Raw genomic sequence first — 20,240 nt, forward strand, 5'->3', positions numbered from 1 at the left:
TACCAACACAATAAAAAAAAATTTTGACAATCAGACACTCCAGACCCGCGAAATTTAATTATTAGTAATTCCGGGTACTTTTTGAACAGACCTCGTAGATATACGTACAGATAGGTATATTTCTATCTGTAATGACTTGATAGTACTTAGTTATTTATTTGAAAATTGTAACTGAACCATCGGTATACGTAAAAGTCGTATTAGCTAATTTTGAAAATTTTGAAATGATTTTAGAGCGTTAAGTCGTTAAAGGGAGAACCTGCTTTAAAGGCTTCAACAAATTTGAATATTTTGAAATGATTTTAGAGCGTTAAGTCGTTAAGAGGAGAGCCTGCTATAGAGGCTTCAAAAAATGGCTTTTTTGATAAATTTTTAGGGAGAGAAATAAATACTTAATTGAGACGAAACTTTCAGGTTTTATTGTTATATATTTGAACATTCTTCTCAATTTTTGTCATTAAAATATATGTCATAATATGCCGGTTACAAGCATTTTGCCAATACGCCACGAGCGTGCCGGTGTCAGTTGGCGGGAAAGATGCCGGTCACAATTTACATCCGAAACAAAAAAAAAACCAAACAAATATATATTTTCAATATTAAAGATTCTAGTTGAATCTAAAAAATTCAAAAAAAAAAAATTCACCAATATTTCGCAATTTGAACAAAAAATCATGTTTTTTGATACAAAATTTTTCTTCAGATCGTTTAAAAAGTGGGTTCATTATAACGCTTTTTTAAGTTTTTTAGGTTCAATTAGAATAGAATTTAATCTTAAATACAGTGAATTTTGTCTCTTTTCGATAGGGCGTTCAGTTTTTTTCCTATCTTTCCCACCAATTAGAAAGAATCGTAAAAATGAAAAACCGAGAAATTGCGCTTCGAAGCTTTCGTTCCGCCTAATTCGAAAATAATTTGAATTTGTTTCTAAAGTTTCATCAATATATTCTTTACTAGTTTTGGAAGATATTTTTGCAAAAAAAATCGATTTTTTCAAGTCTTTAACGCAGGCTTTACCCCTCCTCCCCCTTAACGTTAATATGAGTATTTTATTTAACTAAATTTATTATTAAATCTCGCTTACTACAATCATTTACAACGCAATTAACTGACTTGAAAAAATTTAGAAAACAATATTATTTAAAACATAGAACATAGAAAAATAATAAAAAAGATTGTTCATGTGGAAAATTAATAATAATAATAAATCATTACTAAACTAATAAATGATAAAAAAATGAGATAAATTTCGACTAGCAGTGAATGATGTAGAGAAGAAGTCACAGAATTCTTATTTTGCCTTTAAATTTTAAAAACTGTGATCAATTATGGTTTCATTTTGGATTTAAGGCGAAAATGACCCAATGTCTCAATCTCTTAAATAAATCTTTAACTCATGCTGGCTCTCAAGCTAATAGTATAGGAGCCCAGTTCGAACCAGCAATAAAATCGATCGCTGCAGGAGGTTTTATGACGTTCTAAAAGCATTCCCGTAGCCGAGAAAGGCCGTGTGCATTGTCGATACACAATCAGGCCGTAATTTTCTATGCAATCAGCGCGAATTTGTTGCATGCTACTAGCGAAATTTGCAGTCATATATTCATATAAAGTTAATTTATATGGCAATATACGCGAAATCTACTAATCTGTCACAACTGTCGGTGCACGATATGCACACATCAGAATGCATCGAATGAAAACATCGACGCATTCGGGGTACATAGTATACATGTAATAGAATATTTGATGAATATGGAATGTCAGGTATATATATATATATATATATATATATATATATATATATCCACATATAATAGATACATTTCCCATTTTCACGAAGCGTACGCAACAATGATATAAATGTATAAATCAAACTGTCAAGAGTAACACGATTTACGGAGATGTGATGCTGTAATACAATACGCAATGATTTGCTTTTGGTCCATTGTCGACAAGATAACGCTTCCAAAAAAACATACAGAACATGTTCAACTTGCCTACAAATCACTTTCACACCTTTTTCATTCATTTTTTATATAAAAAAATAGTCGATACTAATTATGCCTATTACAAGCAACTTATCAGTGTCAGATTAGATATGTAGCAACACTAGCACATATTAAAGATGTGGGCCTTATCAGGTGACCAATTTAAAAATTGCCCAATGATTATTGGAATCATTTAAAAAATCGATACATATACGTGAAAAGAAAACATTGAAAAAAAAAATGGGAATAAGGCGCCAATTTTCCGTTAAAATAGACTGTAACATAGCGTTGTCATGGCAACGCTACCGTTGACCCATATTCGTTAAAGAATATTAACAATTTTATTTTTTCAAGGGGTTATTCTATGAACAATTATTCTAATTCTAATGGGGTTATATAAACAATTTCAAATAAAACAACATTCCATGTCATTTTCCGTGCATAGTGTGCTTTACCAGCAACTTGAATTTAAGTACCAAACGAGTAATTTAAACTGTCACTACAATGACAGAGTTTAATTTATGCGGAAATTTCGAAAATACATTATACATAAATCTTCATAGAGACAACGACATCATAATAACTTGATGTAGTGTAAACGAGCAAACAATAACAGTTGGAACTTAACAAGAATTTGCATAGTAGAAATACTTTGCTTGTAAACAAAATCGTAGCGTAGGAGAGCTTTTATGAAAATAAGGGATAATAGAATAGAATGAATTATGCAAAATTAGAATTGATAATTATAATATAATACAATTCAGAAAAATATGTAGAAGTAGTGGTGCAAGGCATCGTGTCTTGAGGCAAATTGCTGGAACTTCCCGTATAAAAAAAATTAAAAAAGCTTAGACATTTTTGAAAACTTAGCAAAAAATAGATTTTTGAGAATTTTTAAATTTTTAAACAAATTAAACTTTTTTGAAGAATTAAAAAAAATTGAAATAGTGCATGACGTCGTGCCTTAAGACAAATTGCTGGAACTTCCCGTCCCGAAAACTAAATTATTAAAAAAAAACTGCAAAACTTTGAAAAAAATTAGGTTTATGAAAAATTTTGAATTTTTTTGTAAAAATATGGCTTTTTTGAAAAATTTGTTCTTTCTTATATTTCGTTCTTTTTTATATGTTGATTTTTGTTTGAAAATTTTTAACATTTTTCAAGTAATCGCGCTGCATAGCTGATTTGAAGCCGAAATATCAAAGCGCATAACCGCCGCGTAGTCGTCTATCATGTAACCATTGGTACGGAACCCATATATAAAATTTGTACTTATTATTATAATCTTCATAAAATATCTGATAATACGATTTACATATGTGTAAGATTCAGTTTTGACCGCCAAATGGCGTTATTTTTCACTTTTTTTATTGGATCTCCGAAAACGCTGAACCTGCCTTTACAAAATTTTCACCAGTTGTTCATTTCGTCAATACAAATAAAATATTTTTTGAATTAGTTAAATCGGACGCTCCGTTACCTCAAAAACTGAAATACCATTTTTGGCACCTTTTGCCCCGTATCTCCAAAACGGATAGACCTGCCTTTGACAAAAACTAATCAGCACGTCTTCTTATCAGTAGAAATCGAATGTTTTTTAAATTATTCAAATCGGTTAATCCGTGTTCTCGAAATCGTTGACGAAAATTTGTATCCGCACACACACACGCACGTACACACACACACATATCCATTTTTTCTAAAGTATGCCAAAATTTCTAGAAACTCCTTAAAGATATATAAAAATTTTCATTTTCGATTTTTTTACGATTACTATAACTTATTCTAAAGGAAGTTACAAAATGTATTTATTATTAAAATCGCTATAAAATAGCTGATAATTTGATGGGCATAAGTCTATTTATTATTTTTGACCGCCTAATGGAATTTTTTATTACTTCTTTTATTGGATCTCCGAAACCGATGGATCTGACTTTCCAAAAATCTTATCAGTGCTTCGTTAACTAGGACGTCTTACCGTCAGTAGGAATCGAATGTTTTTTGAATGATCTATTTCGAGGTCTATCCGTGTCCTCGAAATTGTCGACAAAAAATGTATCCGCACATACATACGCACGAAGAAAAAAACCCTTTGACGTTTGAATGAGCATCATTATTAGGTTTGAAGACCCGGTAAAATTAGCCTTTAGTAAAATTTCAAATTTTCCAAAGTCAACCTATTATAGAGAAATTGGTAAAAAATTCCAAACACTCAGCTTGTTCAAAATCTAAAAATACGACCACTTCCCCAAAACGAATTCGCATCATTAATCAAACTCTTTTGTGACTAAGCACATCAGAAACGCTTCATTCACAAATCAAATATGCAAAATGTTGGCCGCTTTCCAAAAGCCTCGGAAGCAAAACATTACGTTTTCGGCATTTCGATAAAGATTCGAATGTGTTTCCCGGCAGAGCAAATGAAATATTAGATCTCAAAATGTATTTCATGGATTCTTTTATGTTTTATGTATAAAAGCGTGTATTTTATGCGCTGCTTTTAAAATTATATATCAAAATCAAATTCGATTGCATTACAGCATCACTTTTTATTTATTACTAGAACATGTTTGTTCTAAAATAGCGGAGATAAATCTTTCGAGTTATTTGTCATGGATGATCCAAGTAAAACATATGCCTAAAGTCGTAGGCAAAACAATGACCTAACCCAACAATTGATTATTTATTATACTAGTCTAGTATCAATATATAATACAAAGTTTTGTTAATCTGCATATATATGTGTAAAATTTAATTTCCCATCGATTCTTCGAATTAGGCCATTGTTTCAACCCTTGACAACTTAATTCAATGCATATCGATTGAATATGTTTAAAATGTAAATTGTAAATGAAATGTAATGTTTTACCTGTGTTGATGGTGTAGTCCCAGCTTTCTGAGTCATTTTTGTGCACGTTAAGTTTTTCAGGCTGTGGACAAAAATAGAAAAATATGTAATGAAATCGTACATTAAATGTTGCATATAATAGAGTATAAATAAAGTAAGTATTATAATAGTATTGGGTATAATGATATAAAACATCAGAGCATTGTAAACTGTAACACAAATGAAAGCAAATTTGAATATACTAAATAATTTATGAATACTATTTATGCTAAATTTTCAATATATTTGATATACTTGTGAATATCAATTTATTAATTGCGGTATTTACTGTAATCATAAAAAAGAAAACTTAAACTGTTTTTTAAAAAAATATTTAGTAGCTTCAAAGCCAGTTACTAGCATTGAAGCTACTAAATATTTTTTGCCTTGAAATATGAAATAATGAATTTATTGAAATAATTTATTGGCAAAAGTTTATAGAAGATAATGGATTACTAGAAGTATGAATTTTTTCCCCTATGAATTTTTATGAATAAATTTTTTCATAGTTCAGTATACAGCAATAATATAATTTATAATCAGAGATAATATTTACTTCATATTACCAGAGTTAAATATTATTTATAATTCACTATATTCTAGTATGATCGACATAGGAAATAAAATTTAATAATAAGTACTTCTTGCAAAATATAATTTTACAGACGGTTAAAGTTATAACAGATGAAATTCTTAAAAAATTCAATAATTTATAAAATCGAACAAATGGTAACAAATTAAAAGACTATAAAAACTATGCTCCAAAAGCGTTCAGAAATATTTTATTTCGTTCTTTAATGTTTACGATTTATTGCTATAATTTTATAAGTAACTAGCAAGCCGGGCGAAATCCGTTTCACCACCAGATGGTTTCATTTTATGTAACATTTCCGTTCGGTGATTAAAAGATGAAGAAAAAAATTGCACAATACACGTGATTGATTTGATGGTTTCCAATTGAAATGTTAGGAAAGGAATAACTTATTTTTTTACTTTTTTGGCACAATTTCACAGTGAACACAATGCCGGTTTGTCATATGAAATTAACTGAGCAGGGAACAATGACTAGCTATCAAACAAATGAGCAGCAGTCAAACAAAAAACATTAGTTTGTAGTACATGCTAAGTATCAGAGATGACGCTTTATGTGAAAAATGAAAAGGTGTTTTCCGCTTTTCTGTTGAAATCTTTCTTCAATTTTCTTTGCTTAAACCTCACGGAGTCCGAGGCCTTTCCAACGAATGCAAAATCGTCGAAATCGGCTCGTGCGTTCTGGAGTTATATCGTCAGGAAGGAAAACCCGAATTATTTTTATATAATAGATATAGAACTACATTCTAGTATGATTCACACAGAAAATAATAAGAACTTTTCTTGCAAAACCTAATTTTACAGACAATTAAAGTTATAACAGACGAAATTCTTTAAAAATTCAATCATTTATAAAATCGAACAAATGGTAACAGTTTAAAGGACTATAAAAACTCCAAAGCGTTCAGAAAAATTTTATTTCGTTTCTTTAATGTTTATGATTTATTGCTCGAATTTCATGAGTTGTTTAATCGTGAAAATAAAAATTGAAAAGTTTCATGTTCGAGAAAATAATTGAAATAATAAATGGATGAGTGGATAAGTTAACAATCAGAAATAGTTTGAATAAAAAATAAAATCGTTCAAAAAATGATATCAGATATAATTTAATTCACCAATAAATCCAAAATATGTTTCATCTTTGGCCAGTAGAAAAACTTTGTGATATCTACTGACTTTTTTTTAATTATGCAAATGCATTCCTAGATATGAATATATTTTCAAAGTAAAAGAAACCGAATATCTGAATCAGAAAAGAAATCTTTGGTTCACTGTATCAACGAGCAAGAAATATTACTCCATCAGCATTAATTAAATTCAGTCTCGTCTAATTACAACAAAATATTTAATATAATAAATTAGCGCATTAATTTTACAAATGATCTAAAAATCAATTAGACTGAATGCTAAAGTACCATGAAATAAATATAAGAAATTATATTCACCGAAAAGTAAATGATCATAAATTATAATCAAGTTGATGTATGAGTTGATGCTTATCGAAGTGACAGACCGACAATGGTAAAACATTAATTGTACGAAAACATTTAGCAAATACAGAACAAAGTTAAAGTTGGATGAAATTCAGAGGTGGAGTAATGAGGATCCAAAATATTTAATAAATTCTTTCCAACACTGAATTTAATTCTACAAATTCAAGTGCTAAATCTTCTGTCTCTCTATGGCAACGCTATATTACGCTCCTTTCTTCATATAAAATGATAGTAAAAATTTTAAAAACGTTATGATTAAAGCAAAAGATATTCAATTAGTTGCACGTTATGTATAAGTTATTATTTGACTTGTTTATACTTCTAGTATTTTCTTTTTAAAATTAATACTGCCAGTCAGTAGCGGCGCGAGGCGTCGGCGGTGTCGGCGGCCGCCGACGGCCTCGCGCCTGGGGGGGCCTCGCAAGAGGCCCCGGAAAAATTTTAATTATTTAAATTTTAGTTAATTTTCATACGGATGTGCGAGTAAAAAAGGTGATTAGTGGTTTACAGGCACTATCATTTTACTCTTTTATCTTTTATGGGCATTATCTAAAATCGTCTGTCAACACTATAGATTATTAAATCTAAACAACTTTGCGCAAGCTCTGGTTGTTTATATTTGTGTATTTCTTATGTGAGCACTATGTAAATCATCGAAACAGTAATTAAATATTCGAGGAATAAAAGTAATCAATGTTCAATAAAAATTTATCAGTGAGAAATAACAATGAGATAATAGCAAAAATTGTTAATTTGAAACTAATCATTGTTTCACACCGTCAACACAAGCAATATATTTTTTTAAGCATTCTATTGGGATGATCAGTTCTTTCAAATAAAATTGATAATTTTTTAAACATTTTTTGTATCTCCAAAACCGCTAAACCTGCCTTTGACAATTTATCAACACAAATCGAATGTTTTTTAAATCCTTTAAATCGGTTGATCGGCTCTGATGTCGTCGACAAAAAATTAAAGCATCTTAAAAAAACGACATTTTGACATTTTTGAACCAATTTTAAAAATTCAAAAACTGATCGAAAGTTTTCAGTTGGCGATCGTCCTGAATTGTTTTTCGTCAAGATCGACCACACAGTTTCTTCGTAATTTATTGTAAAAATCTTTTTTCAAAAACTTGTTAGTATCATCTAACATATATTTTATGGAACTACGATAAATGGTTAATTATAAAAACTCATTAAATTTTAGAATAATGGGACGAGCTTTTAGACCATGTTTTATACCTACTATGTGATGTGCGGATTTGTGCACTCAAATTAGTATGAACATAGATTTTTTAAATCTAATTAATCACTTGCAGATTGCAAAATTTTGTCTAATTAGTTATTAAGTCGGTGATTTCCAACCATTTTTTATTCATAATGATCGAAAAAACATAAAATTTACTAATCAAATGGTTGGGCAAAGGGAAACTTTTTAGCGATAATTATTTAATTTTAATGCTTTTTTAATAGCTGGAGAACAAACCATTTTTGCCGAAGAGTTTGTTTATTTTAACTTGTGTAATTTTTGTCTATTTCAATTGGTGTATTTATCTGATTAAAAATAAATCTTATATACAGTTATAGTAATTGCAAAAAAATCTAAAACAAAAATTTTTATATATCTTCAAAGATTTCTGAACATTTTGGCAATTTTTTGTCGACGATTTCGCGAACATGGATCAACCAATTTGAAAAATTCAGAAAACATTTGTCATGTATTGAAGGTAAGAAGACGTGCTGATTAGTTTTTGGCAAAGGCAGGATAAGCCGTTTCGAATATACGGGACAAAAAATGCCAAACTGATTACATTTTTAGGAAGGCAGGTCTAGCGGTTTTGGAAATCCAGTAAAAAAGCACAACAAAAGCCATTTGGCATATGCACATCAAATTATCAGATATTTTATAAAGATTTTAATTAATAGTGAGTTAAGTTAGACTGCAACGCGCCGTTTACGCGCTTCGATATTTCGTCTCTAAGCAGCTAGAGCAACGTGATTGCTTTGAAAAAAAGTTCGAAATTTTCAACAAAATATTTCAAATTTAAAAAAGTCAATTTTTTCACTTTTCAAATTTTTTAAAAGCTTTTCAAAAATTTAAATTACGGCACGAAAAGTTTCAGCAATTTGCCTTTAGGCACGATGCCATGTACCACTAGTCAACTTGCAACTGGCAAAAAAGGGGGGCCTCGCAAACGAATTTCGCCGACGCCCACGAATGGTCTAGCGCCGCCACTGCTGCCAGTACCATATTATTATGACTTATATTTCCTCCTTAACTCTTTATAATATTGCACATAAATTATAACTTACATAAAACAAGGAGCCGGAAAACATAATTAACATTGTGATTTACGGTAAACACCCCTTAAATATTTTAGAATGAAAATAAAGTTAGAAGAATTAAAATGTCATCATATTTCATAACCCTTCTAGAAGTAATTATATTTTCAAAGGAATGAGATTATGACAAATGAAATTCAGCAAAAGATTTTCTCGTCTTCATAATTTATGATCAATTTCAGTAATTGATTTTAATTAAAAGAAATGTAATTGAAGCGTTGGGAAAAGACTGGTTAATTGAATGAACAATTATGAACAGCAGAAAGTTGTTCAAATTTAGAGTGCAATCCTGGAAACGAATTAGATGCTGCTAAGCAAGAGAATTGAAATCATAATATATACAGGGTGTCCCAGAACTCAACGTCAAACCTTAACGTGGATATGTTATTAATCATAAGTAACATAAAAATTTAAAAAAAAAACTCACTCAGTTTGAAAATTTTGAGGTTTTAAGTCCAACCAGGAGCTTTGGTAAAAATTTAACATGTTTTCGGTTATTGTGATTGATTTTTATTAATTTTGTTACCAACACATTAGTGCATTTTTTTGTAACGGATGGTTTCTCAAAGCTGATCAATTTAAAAAAAAATAAATTCATAGTTCAACAAAAATTTATGATCAATAGGGGGAAGTCCCGTAACGCCGGACGGCACCTAAAACCGGACACTCTATTAAACACGTATTATTTAAGCGAGTATAAATCTTTTAATTTCAAAATACAAGTGAAAGGGGCGCGGGGGGCACACAGATGCAGAATCACGAGCCAAGAATCACCTGTTACGCACACGGCCACGGCGGGAGCTACCCTTTGTTAACAAAACACGGCGTCACCTAAATATCAATGGAAGTAATTCTAGTGTATTTATGCATTTATATTTTAGTGGTATTCAAAAATAAAAGTAGTACTTGATTGTTATCCCTAAAACGTACAATATTATTAGATATTTTAAACAATTTTAGTATATACCACCAAATAAACGAAATTGTCTGTTCCTCAGCACCGGACACTAACAATAAGTCGTCCCTTAGCGCCGTAAGTAAACATATTGATATTTCTTGTAAGAATTGACGTAATTCATTCTAATTATTTAATTTTGTTCTGTATGAGTGCTAACGGTCATACCCTCATTTTTCGTATTTTCTAGTCAAAGAATGAAAATCTTATGATGAATGCTCCAGCTGAGAGCATCGGTGTAGCCCAGCCAAAAGGGTGGATAATTAGTGATTTTTTTGCAATATCTAAGAATATTTTTCTAACACAAATGTGTCAGACATTCCAGAGTGTGAAGATGGCTACATATGTGATCAATGCTGATTGTTTTGAAATGCCCGGTACTATGTGGCACTGTTCAAAATCATATTTTTTTATACCAAAGTTTGATTGATAGTATTAATTCATTTTTAGCAAAGATTGCGGTTTTGTTAATTTAGTTTGATTTCTAACTTTGTTATCTAACATAAATCATAATTGAATAAACATTACGTAAAATATTTTTTGATTTTTCTATAAATAACCTTAGATGTCCGGTGCTAGGTTTATAATTACTGATTACCCTAGGTTTATAATTACTGATTTTTGTTCGCGTAATTTTTTTATATAAAACAAAAATTCGGTCCGCATAGTGTAAAATTACTCCTTTACCAAACCAGGAATATAAATCCACAGTCTTCCACCTTCAACTATTTCTCGAGATTAAACGCCCGGAACTAAATCATGAAACTCGAGAAGAGTTTCCGTGACATAATCTAAATTATTCTCCATTTAATTAAGGACCAATCCGTCCCTGTTAGAATAGCAAAGCTCTAGTTTAATTACTGCAATGCACAAAAGCTTTTCGCGTAGCGTCCGACTGTCTTGCGAGTTATGATTAATCTCATCAAGTTTTCTATTACGGCGGAGTTCGCCCGTATAATAAGCGTGACTACTGTATGACAAATCGCTTTCTGCTACTTTAAACTCAAGTGTTCCAGGTCACAAGAACACCACCGACGACCAACGAACGACTCGTTTATTTAAACGTATTTGATAGCAATTTAAATGAATATTTGTTTTCCATTGCAAATTGAAAATTCGCTCCTCCGGTGCTTACACAGAGTAGATTACACATGCAGCCTATCCTCGATTCAATTTGGTGGATTTATGCGATTTATTCATTAGGGAGAGTGGCTGGTTCTGTTGTAAGCACTTTAATTATTAGAGAATATATGATGTGCATTAATTAGTTGGAAATGCATTCTGATATGCGAGATGAATTTTAATGAAATTATAGATTTTGTGGCAACACTTTGCTCATAGCTAAATTGTATTGGCATTCCAATTATCAACTGTTATGTAGCAAATTCTGGATAATAACAAAATAATCATAAAATCATAGAATAACATGTATAGATAGAACTTAAATACTAACTAGTTAAAAGTAGCATTTTGCCATTAGGCAAGTTGAACTTTCCGACACTTGCAAATAATCAACTAAATCAACAAGAATTATAATTAGTTATTTAGATGTCCAACTGTTTATTTCTCATACTTCTTTATATTACTGTGTTTGATAAAATTACAAAGAAACGGATTGGCCGATCGTGGCACAAAAATGGCCAACGATAACCCTTAGGGGGCGTCCATTAATCATGTGAGGTTTATAGGGGGAGGGAAGGGTTTGACAAAAAATCATAAAATATTACGTGAGGGAGGTAGGGGTATAGTAAGATATAACGTAAATTTTTTTGTTAACTGCTTTTTTTTTTAAAGAAAACAAGCATTTTCAAAAAAAAATAAAAAAAATTAGAGTTTTTTTCACATAACTAAAATTACACGTAATGTTTGGTGGGGGGAGGAGGAGTAATTTTGAATAGCACCATGTATCACCAAGGAGGGGTCCAAAAATCATTAAAAACTCGCTCACGTGATTAATGGATGCCCCTTATCAGGTTCATCAAACGGTTTTTACATTTTCCAAATTAGCTCTCAATCGATCCAGAATAACTCGAAACGTCAGGAGAACAAAGGTAGCAAATCGGAGTTTGTCGCGCAAACAAAATTCTCATTCGGGAAGTTAATTATTATTTTTATAGTTCATAAGGGTGAGAATCAGAATTTCTTCTTGTAAACTATTTTAAATTCTTAAATCTAACAAAATATATATTTTCACTAGTAAACAGTGTTTTTCCAACTAGGAGCATGTTTTTATTTTTATCGGATTTTTTACGAGTGAATTCGATTTTCAACTAAGAAGGATAGAAGTAGCATTGATTATAAAAAAGTGCTTTGTGACGAATATTTAGATTAGTGATTCTCATTGCAGTGATTTGAAAAAAAAATAGTATTCACGGAACTAATAAAGTGAAAATTTTCTTTGGACGTATATATTGCTATTTTACCGCATTCAGTTATAAAAATCATACGTTTCTCTTAACCCCCAACTTGCGAATCGAAAAGCAATTTATCCTGTCCAATAATTCTCTCAGAAGTAATCTACTGGTAGAGAATCCCAAAAACTCAAGGGACTCGTATAATTGATAAGTTAATACGGATAACCACGATTCTACCCCAATAGGAGACATTATCAAATTCTATTACCAAAAAGATTATCTGTATTATATAATGTTAAATGTGCAATATATGACATATATCCACCAAAACAAAACACCTAATACGAATCTTGAGCCAAGCATTATATAATATATTAATACAATAAATTTTTCTTCCATATTGATAAAAATAGATTAAATAGAAATTTCTTTCAATTCACAGGGAATGTTATATTAAAAAGCTTCCCTATTGATCTTTTCCTTTGACTGCTCATTGAAGCAAGAACTTTGACCGCGCTTTTATAACCGTATTTTTCGCTCTATGATCTCATCCAATCGGGGTCACCAATCGATCGAACTTTTGAGCCAAACTCTTGATAATAAATATTAATTTCACATAGATTATATATATATATATATATATATATACTAGATGACCCGACAGACGTTGTCCTGTGCCTACCTCTAAAAGTCAAAAGTTCCAAATTTTTTAATATCCTATTTTATTTAATTTAGTCCTGCCTTTGTAATTTATTTATGGTCTTGGCATAAGCAGTATAACAAATTCAGAAAAAATAATATAGTAACTGTGGTAAAAGAACAATTTCACACTTGATTTTACCACACAACAAAATTGCTTCAATAATTTAGTCTCTAATTTTCATAATCTCATACGATATATTAGTTGCTTTTTGGCAAGTATAATTTCTAAAGTACATTTTTTTACTAATAATTTAATAAACATCATTGTTTATGTTTAAATCTTAGGTGAATTAATTAGTAAAATCTAGTTCATATGAGCACTTTTCAATATAAGATCAACTTGCTAAATATTCCATATCCAATGCCAAACAAATGAATTTTTAACACATGGTACAAAATTCTAAACCATTTTTATTTAATAAGTAGAAATATTTTTTTGTATTGTTAAATAATTTAGTAAAGTAAACCAAAATGCGACATGCATAAATAGAAAAAAATAATGTATATGCAATTTTGGACTTTTTGCGTTATTTATTGAACTGAATTATATAATTTCATCTGCCCAACATGTACTATTGACTGTGTCGTATATTATTTTAATTTTTTGGCACATCTTAACTGCTTTTCGGCAATAATAATGTAGACATTATATTCTTCTTGTATATTATATTCTAATATTATCTAGGCTCATAATTTCAGCTAAATTCAAATTTCAAGTAAATTGGCATTTCTAGCAGATGACAGTTCAAATGTTTTCAATGTCAAACAATGATAAGTGGTCTTTTGTAATATTTGCCATTTATTTCTACAATATTACTATAGTTTTAACGTTCATTGAATCTTAAAAATTCCATTTGACAAACTCTAAAAAGAATTATCAAAATACGAACAACCGTTTAGGAGAAGTATCAAATCTTACAGAAGAATTTTATATAAATAAGACATATATACATACATAAACACACATATATATATACATACATAAACACACACACACATATATATATATATATATATATATATATATATATATATATATATATGTTAAAGAAGAGAGTGAGTCTTGAAAGCAAGCGTAGTGAAGTCCTGCTCTATATCATAGAAGAGTAGTAGTAAAAAGTCCTTTTTCCAGCCCAGGATTTCATATGTTGAAGAAGTTAGTTTTGATGTTGAAAAATATGAGTAAGTTCTTCAAGGGCAATACATCAAATAAAAGGCAAAGATTTAGAAGTTAATCTTTAATTTTTTCCAAACGTTTCCAAAACTGTTTATATGCATATTTATGTATATGTATTACGATTTTGTATGTTTATATATAATTCTTTTTACTTTTCATTTCTTATGTTTGTCTATTTGTTTAGTTATTATTGTTGTTGTTATAAATATAATACTTGTATTTATAGTTCTTTTTCCAATTACTGTCATTATTTCCTAGTTTATATTAATTTCTCAATGTTCATTCTGTAGATCCACTGATGATGACATAAAATCCTATGTCGAAAAGTTTGGAAAAATTAAAGATTAACTTCTAAATCTTTGCCTTTGCTATATGCCCTACAATTCACTTATTGTCTGAACTCCTTATTATACCCACTACACGCCAAACAATCCATCAAAACAGTGAACTTGTTTTTTTTGATAATTTTTGTCAAATAAAATAATTAAAGCTTATATATTAATAAGCGCATCTAATCATTACATCGAACGGCCGACTGGTTTTAGTTATCGATTTTACATTTTATGGGAGCAGCGGCAGTCAAGTTAGTACAAAGTCTATATCCTCAATCTCAACAACTACAATAGACAATAAATTCCGTTCCTATTACTACTAACCAATTTCAGTATGATCACCTCCCATACGATAGGTTCCGCCATAAACAACACGTAATGTCATTAGAACATAAACCACGAGATCTGGCCACATCGCAGAATCAAAGATCTCATTTGACAGATAGTCCGGCACGTGACATCAAACAGGCGTGGTACTGATTCTGACGCAAAAACCACACCTACTTGTTGAAGCGAACCGTGATTTGGTGCCAAAAATTGCATGCATTAGGCAAAATGTGCCATCTGTGCAGAATACATTTTAGTTGGACACAGAAAACTGACTTCAGAGGATAGTATATAGGAAAATAAGAAAAATAATTTTTTACTTATTAAGTCAAAACGTTTACTAATGACACGTTCCAAATGTCCATGTAAAACAGCTCTAAATATATTGTTGAATATATAAAAAAAAAGTTTTCACAATTTGAGTGTCGCAAAAATTTGTTATATTGCATTAGTCTTCATACCACATGAAAATAGAAATGGAGTGATCTTCCTATAAAGCTGATCATCAATTACAATAGCTCATCAAGAATTTTCAAAATTCAAAATAACTAATTTTTTAAGCTTTCCTAATAAGTAGCTACAAACTGAATTTGTACATATTCACCAAAGTTACATTGCTAATAATTGACATTGTTTGAAAATCCATAACAAAAGTATTTTTTTCGTTGTTGGTTTTATTCGCAGTGAGCACTCTTCTTTAGTTTAAGAAGACCTTAATATAATTTTGACATATCAGTTATTTAAATATTTTATAATATGTATTGTTAATTTTAGGTTAGATTCAACACTTTTTTCAACAATACCATTTACCTTCATTACAAAATCTTATCATTATTACAATTACAATAGCTCATCGCCAATTTTTAAAATTCAAAATAATCATCTTTCTCCTAATAAATAGCTACACACTTAATTTGTACATAGTCATCAAAGTTCCATTAGCAATAATTGACAATGGTCTAAAATCTATAAAAAAAGTTTGTTTTTCGTTATTAGTTTTGCTTGTGAGCACTGTTGTTTAGTTTGCGAGATCTTAATATAATTTTAAAGTAAACGTTATTTAATTGTTATATAAGATATTTTGTCAATTTTAAGTTAGATTCAACACTTTTTTCAACAATATCAGTTATTTAAATATTTTATAAAATAGGAATGAAGTGATCTTCCTTACAAAAGCTGATCATTAATTTCAATAGCTGATCGTAAATTTTCAAAATTCAAAATTATTAATTTTATCAAGCTTTCCTAATAAAAAGCTACTCACTTAAATTGTACATATTCACAAAAGTTGCATTGTCAATAAATGACATTGTTTGAAAATCCATAACAAAAGTTTTTTTTCGTTATTAGTTATTTTGGTTGCGAACACTGTTGTTTAGTTTACGAGATCTTAATATAATTTTTAAGTGAATGTTATTTAATTGTTGTGTAAGATGTACTGTAATTTTAGGTTAAATTCAAAAGTTTTTTATATAACCTCTATAAAAGAGGTTACTCGTGGGTGGGGTAAAAAGCACAAACTAAACTGAACCTTTACCCTGGCAAATAAATAATTATTCCAACTCTGCCGCTGAATATTTCTGATTAAATACCAAATCAAGGTTATATACAGTATTATCTCTATAATAAATATACCCATAAAATTTATATTCTGCATTGGTTAAATAAGTAGCTATTATTTCGTAAAATCCTTTAAAATTAAAATCAAGACATTGGACCTGTTTGTGCCTTGGCTATCCCATTTTGCCTTTGGGAGTTTTTTTTTTAAAACAGCAAAAAAACATATTTCTATAATGATGAATTGAAGCTGAGAGTTTTACTGAACATAGACATATAGTTGATATGTGTTAGGATATAATTGGTCTGGTTTTCACAATATAATTGCCCGAACTTAAATTGGACCTTTGTACCCTGCCCTATCCTATATGTGAAAACTATTTCACTTATTGATGGTGTTAACACATCTAAAAGTCATAAAATTTATTATACAAATATGTTATATGTCACAGAACATGCCTTTAAGAAACAAACTTCATAGATTTCATTCAACAGTTGCACCATAAAGTTATGTTATTACGAATTGCGTCCGTGCCAAAACTTTGTCATGTGAATCATCAGAAGAACACGCTAATTGTACTAAGTTTTATTTGGCAACAAATGCTAGTTGTACATAGAAGATACACGTGATAACCAAACTAGTAAAAAAAATTATAATCCAGAATCGAGATATATTAACTTGCTTGGATTAGCATATTCAACCCTTACCACTCGGATGTTGCCGCTCCCGCGACGAAATACATACAAATTTTGAAAAGCCCGAGTGGAAAAGGTTGATGTATATATTATTAGTTAGTATTTATCCAGATAAAATTTAGCAATTATTTTTCCTGACCGTGTATCCATTCTGTTTTCGACGGATAAACAGACAAACGTTTTCCGGATATGTATGCCAGTTGAGTATGATTACAGATCCTTGCCGGGCTTAGCGCTGGCTTTTCTTATCCCATAATACCCCACAACGTATACGAATTCGCCGTATGTTCTTTATATTGCCGTCGTTTTCCCTACATTGACTTTTAGGATACTGATCTAGACATACAGAAACAGCAGCTACTGAAACCCATATGGTCTCCTTAGATAATTGGTCTATAATACTATACTATTCCACACTGCACAGCAAACTTTAGTAATTTCATGTATTCATGTAAAATTCAGTTCTTGTGTCAGGTATTATAATGATTTTTGAAAAGCTGTGTTTGACTTTACAATTTTGACAAGACCAATTGCGACATGATTGTAACAAGAATTAAACTAGAACAAGTATTTTTTTAGTCTGTTGTTAAATATAAATGTTGCAAAATTAACTTTCACATAGCTTTATAATTATGAATAGGAAGTATCGAAATTGAATTTCTAATCTCCATTTTAGACTTATTATTCAGAAATTTTATTTATTTTATTTATTAATTTTATTATTATTATTATTTGCTTTTATTTTATATTAAATCATCATACTACGGATTTCATTTTAATGTAAATTCTATCCTTTGTACTCTTATTTACTTAAATTTATGTTATTGTTTATAATTATTACTAGATGTTAAATTATTTAACAGTTGTAATAAATATTGAAATTAAAAATTAAAAAAGAAAATTCTAGACTTACTACTCATATCATATAATAATTTAGAATTTTCGTAAGAACAAATTGGAAAAATCGAAGTAGATAAATTGGTTGCAAGTTTTATGAATGCAAGTTTCATGACGACCCCCCTACACAAGTATAAAAAAATATATAATATTAAAATTATTATTTTTAGATGATTTATTTATCAGGAAACATGCATATATGCATATGCCAATATATTGTTTTAGAAATTGTTGTAAAGTATACAAAAAATTAGACGTAAGGTTATAAAATGATATATTATAGAATGATATTTTGGCATTAAAATCTTTCTCGACCCCATGATTTTTCCTACGAAACCCTAGTTTAAGAAGCCATTCTTTACAGTAAATATAAAGCATTTAAAAAATTGGACGTTATTTCTATGAATAACGACCACCATAGTGTGCATATTTATAGTACCAATTTTTCTATCTTACTAATTTGAACAAAATTAGATGAAATAATATGTATTGACGTTTCGACAGAATGTAGAATATATAAATATATACGATTTCCTTGTTTAAATTCCGCTCCTGAATAAAATAAAGAAAGACAAAAAAGCTAAGCTAAGAAAGGACATACCAAGAATACATACATATCCAAGATCGAATTATTATTCGACATTTTGAGAAAAATATCGAAACTAAGAAATACAGGATGCAATCGGTTGGAGAGACTGTTGATATTTTTGAAAAACGGATAAAAGATTTTAATATAAGGACATCTGTAGACATTACTCATTCAAGGATCATCCAATAGAATACTTATTCAGAAAGCATAGTGCACAATAACCTTGATCATGTATTATTCAAAATCCGACATATAGAGATTAAAATATATATTTTCAAGCTACCTTAATAGTAGTAAATAAAAATGCAAATGCTAATAAAACGCAAAAACACGAAGAAAAAGTTCTATAGGTAAGTATGTACATTGTAAACCAAGGCACCAAAAATAATGTTTCTGGTAGCTTTAATCAAAAAATTTATACTCCATCTGATAAACGCAGTTATTAATTAAATATTCCTTAAATCATTAGTTTATACTCTAAAAAAAGTTTCGATTTGAATGGTCTAATAAACAAGAATCAAATCTATAGCCGTAACTAATAAAATTACATATATAAAAAATTTAAGAAAAAATAATTTGAATTTCCTCATTTTTCCTCAAATGATACAATGGATTAATCAATTTATACAGCGTAAAAGCAAACCTTTTTTGTAATCATCTGCATTCATGGTTGACAAAATTCAATTAATTTTTACATCAATAAAAGTTTATATGTAGTTTTATTATTGACTGATTTATTATTGACACAAATCGAAATTCGGAAGTTCGTATATTTAATTTTATATGCAAAAATAATATTAATGTGGGATTTGGTTATTTTATCAATTTTTATGATATTTAAATTTCAATTTAATTTTTTTTTATATTCATGCTGTCGAAATGGTTCATAGTTTATGTTCGGTTAATACAAGAATTGGTGAATTTACTTTGTTCAAACTAAGAGTTCATGTGAGTTTTGAGATATTTTGTACGAAATATCGTTTTTAAACATTTTGTTTTGATCACTTTAGAAAATTTATATTTTATTCCTCATGATGTGTTCACATCATTTGATACTGTCTTTACTGCATTGCCTTTCACGAATATTCCCATGTTTCAATAATTTTTACTCTATACAAAACCTATCCTTTACAACAATTTTCAATTTTTACGTTCATGTATGTATGTATATTATAAATTACACGTAGAGCTAACATATTATTAATAGATGGATTAAAATGCTTATTAAGAATAATTAGATGATTGAAATGCTTTGAACCATTAAACTCGAAGTGAATTCACCAATGAGCAATGACATTCCTTTGATTTTATCTTAACTACTAGTAATTAAATAATCAACGAATAATTGTT

General features: G+C 29.4%; 1 protein-coding gene across 1 annotated transcript in view; it reads right to left on the bottom strand.

Moving 5' to 3' along the window:
* LOC113386307 (heterogeneous nuclear ribonucleoprotein L-like) overlaps positions 1 to 20,240 on the bottom strand; it is a 295,967-nt gene that overhangs the window by 84,395 nt on the left and 191,332 nt on the right. The window contains exon 5 of the mRNA XM_026624095.1: positions 4,858 to 4,918. Within this exon, the coding sequence (XP_026479880.1) occupies positions 4,858 to 4,918 (61 nt within the window). The remainder of the gene's footprint in view (positions 1 to 4,857; positions 4,919 to 20,240) is intronic.

This window comes from Ctenocephalides felis, unplaced genomic scaffold, assembly GCF_003426905.1.
Source record: "Ctenocephalides felis isolate EL2017-DRISC unplaced genomic scaffold, ASM342690v1 CF-g0.4_SCAFFOLD_03571, whole genome shotgun sequence".
Classification (NCBI taxonomy): Eukaryota; Metazoa; Arthropoda; class Insecta; order Siphonaptera; family Pulicidae; genus Ctenocephalides; species Ctenocephalides felis.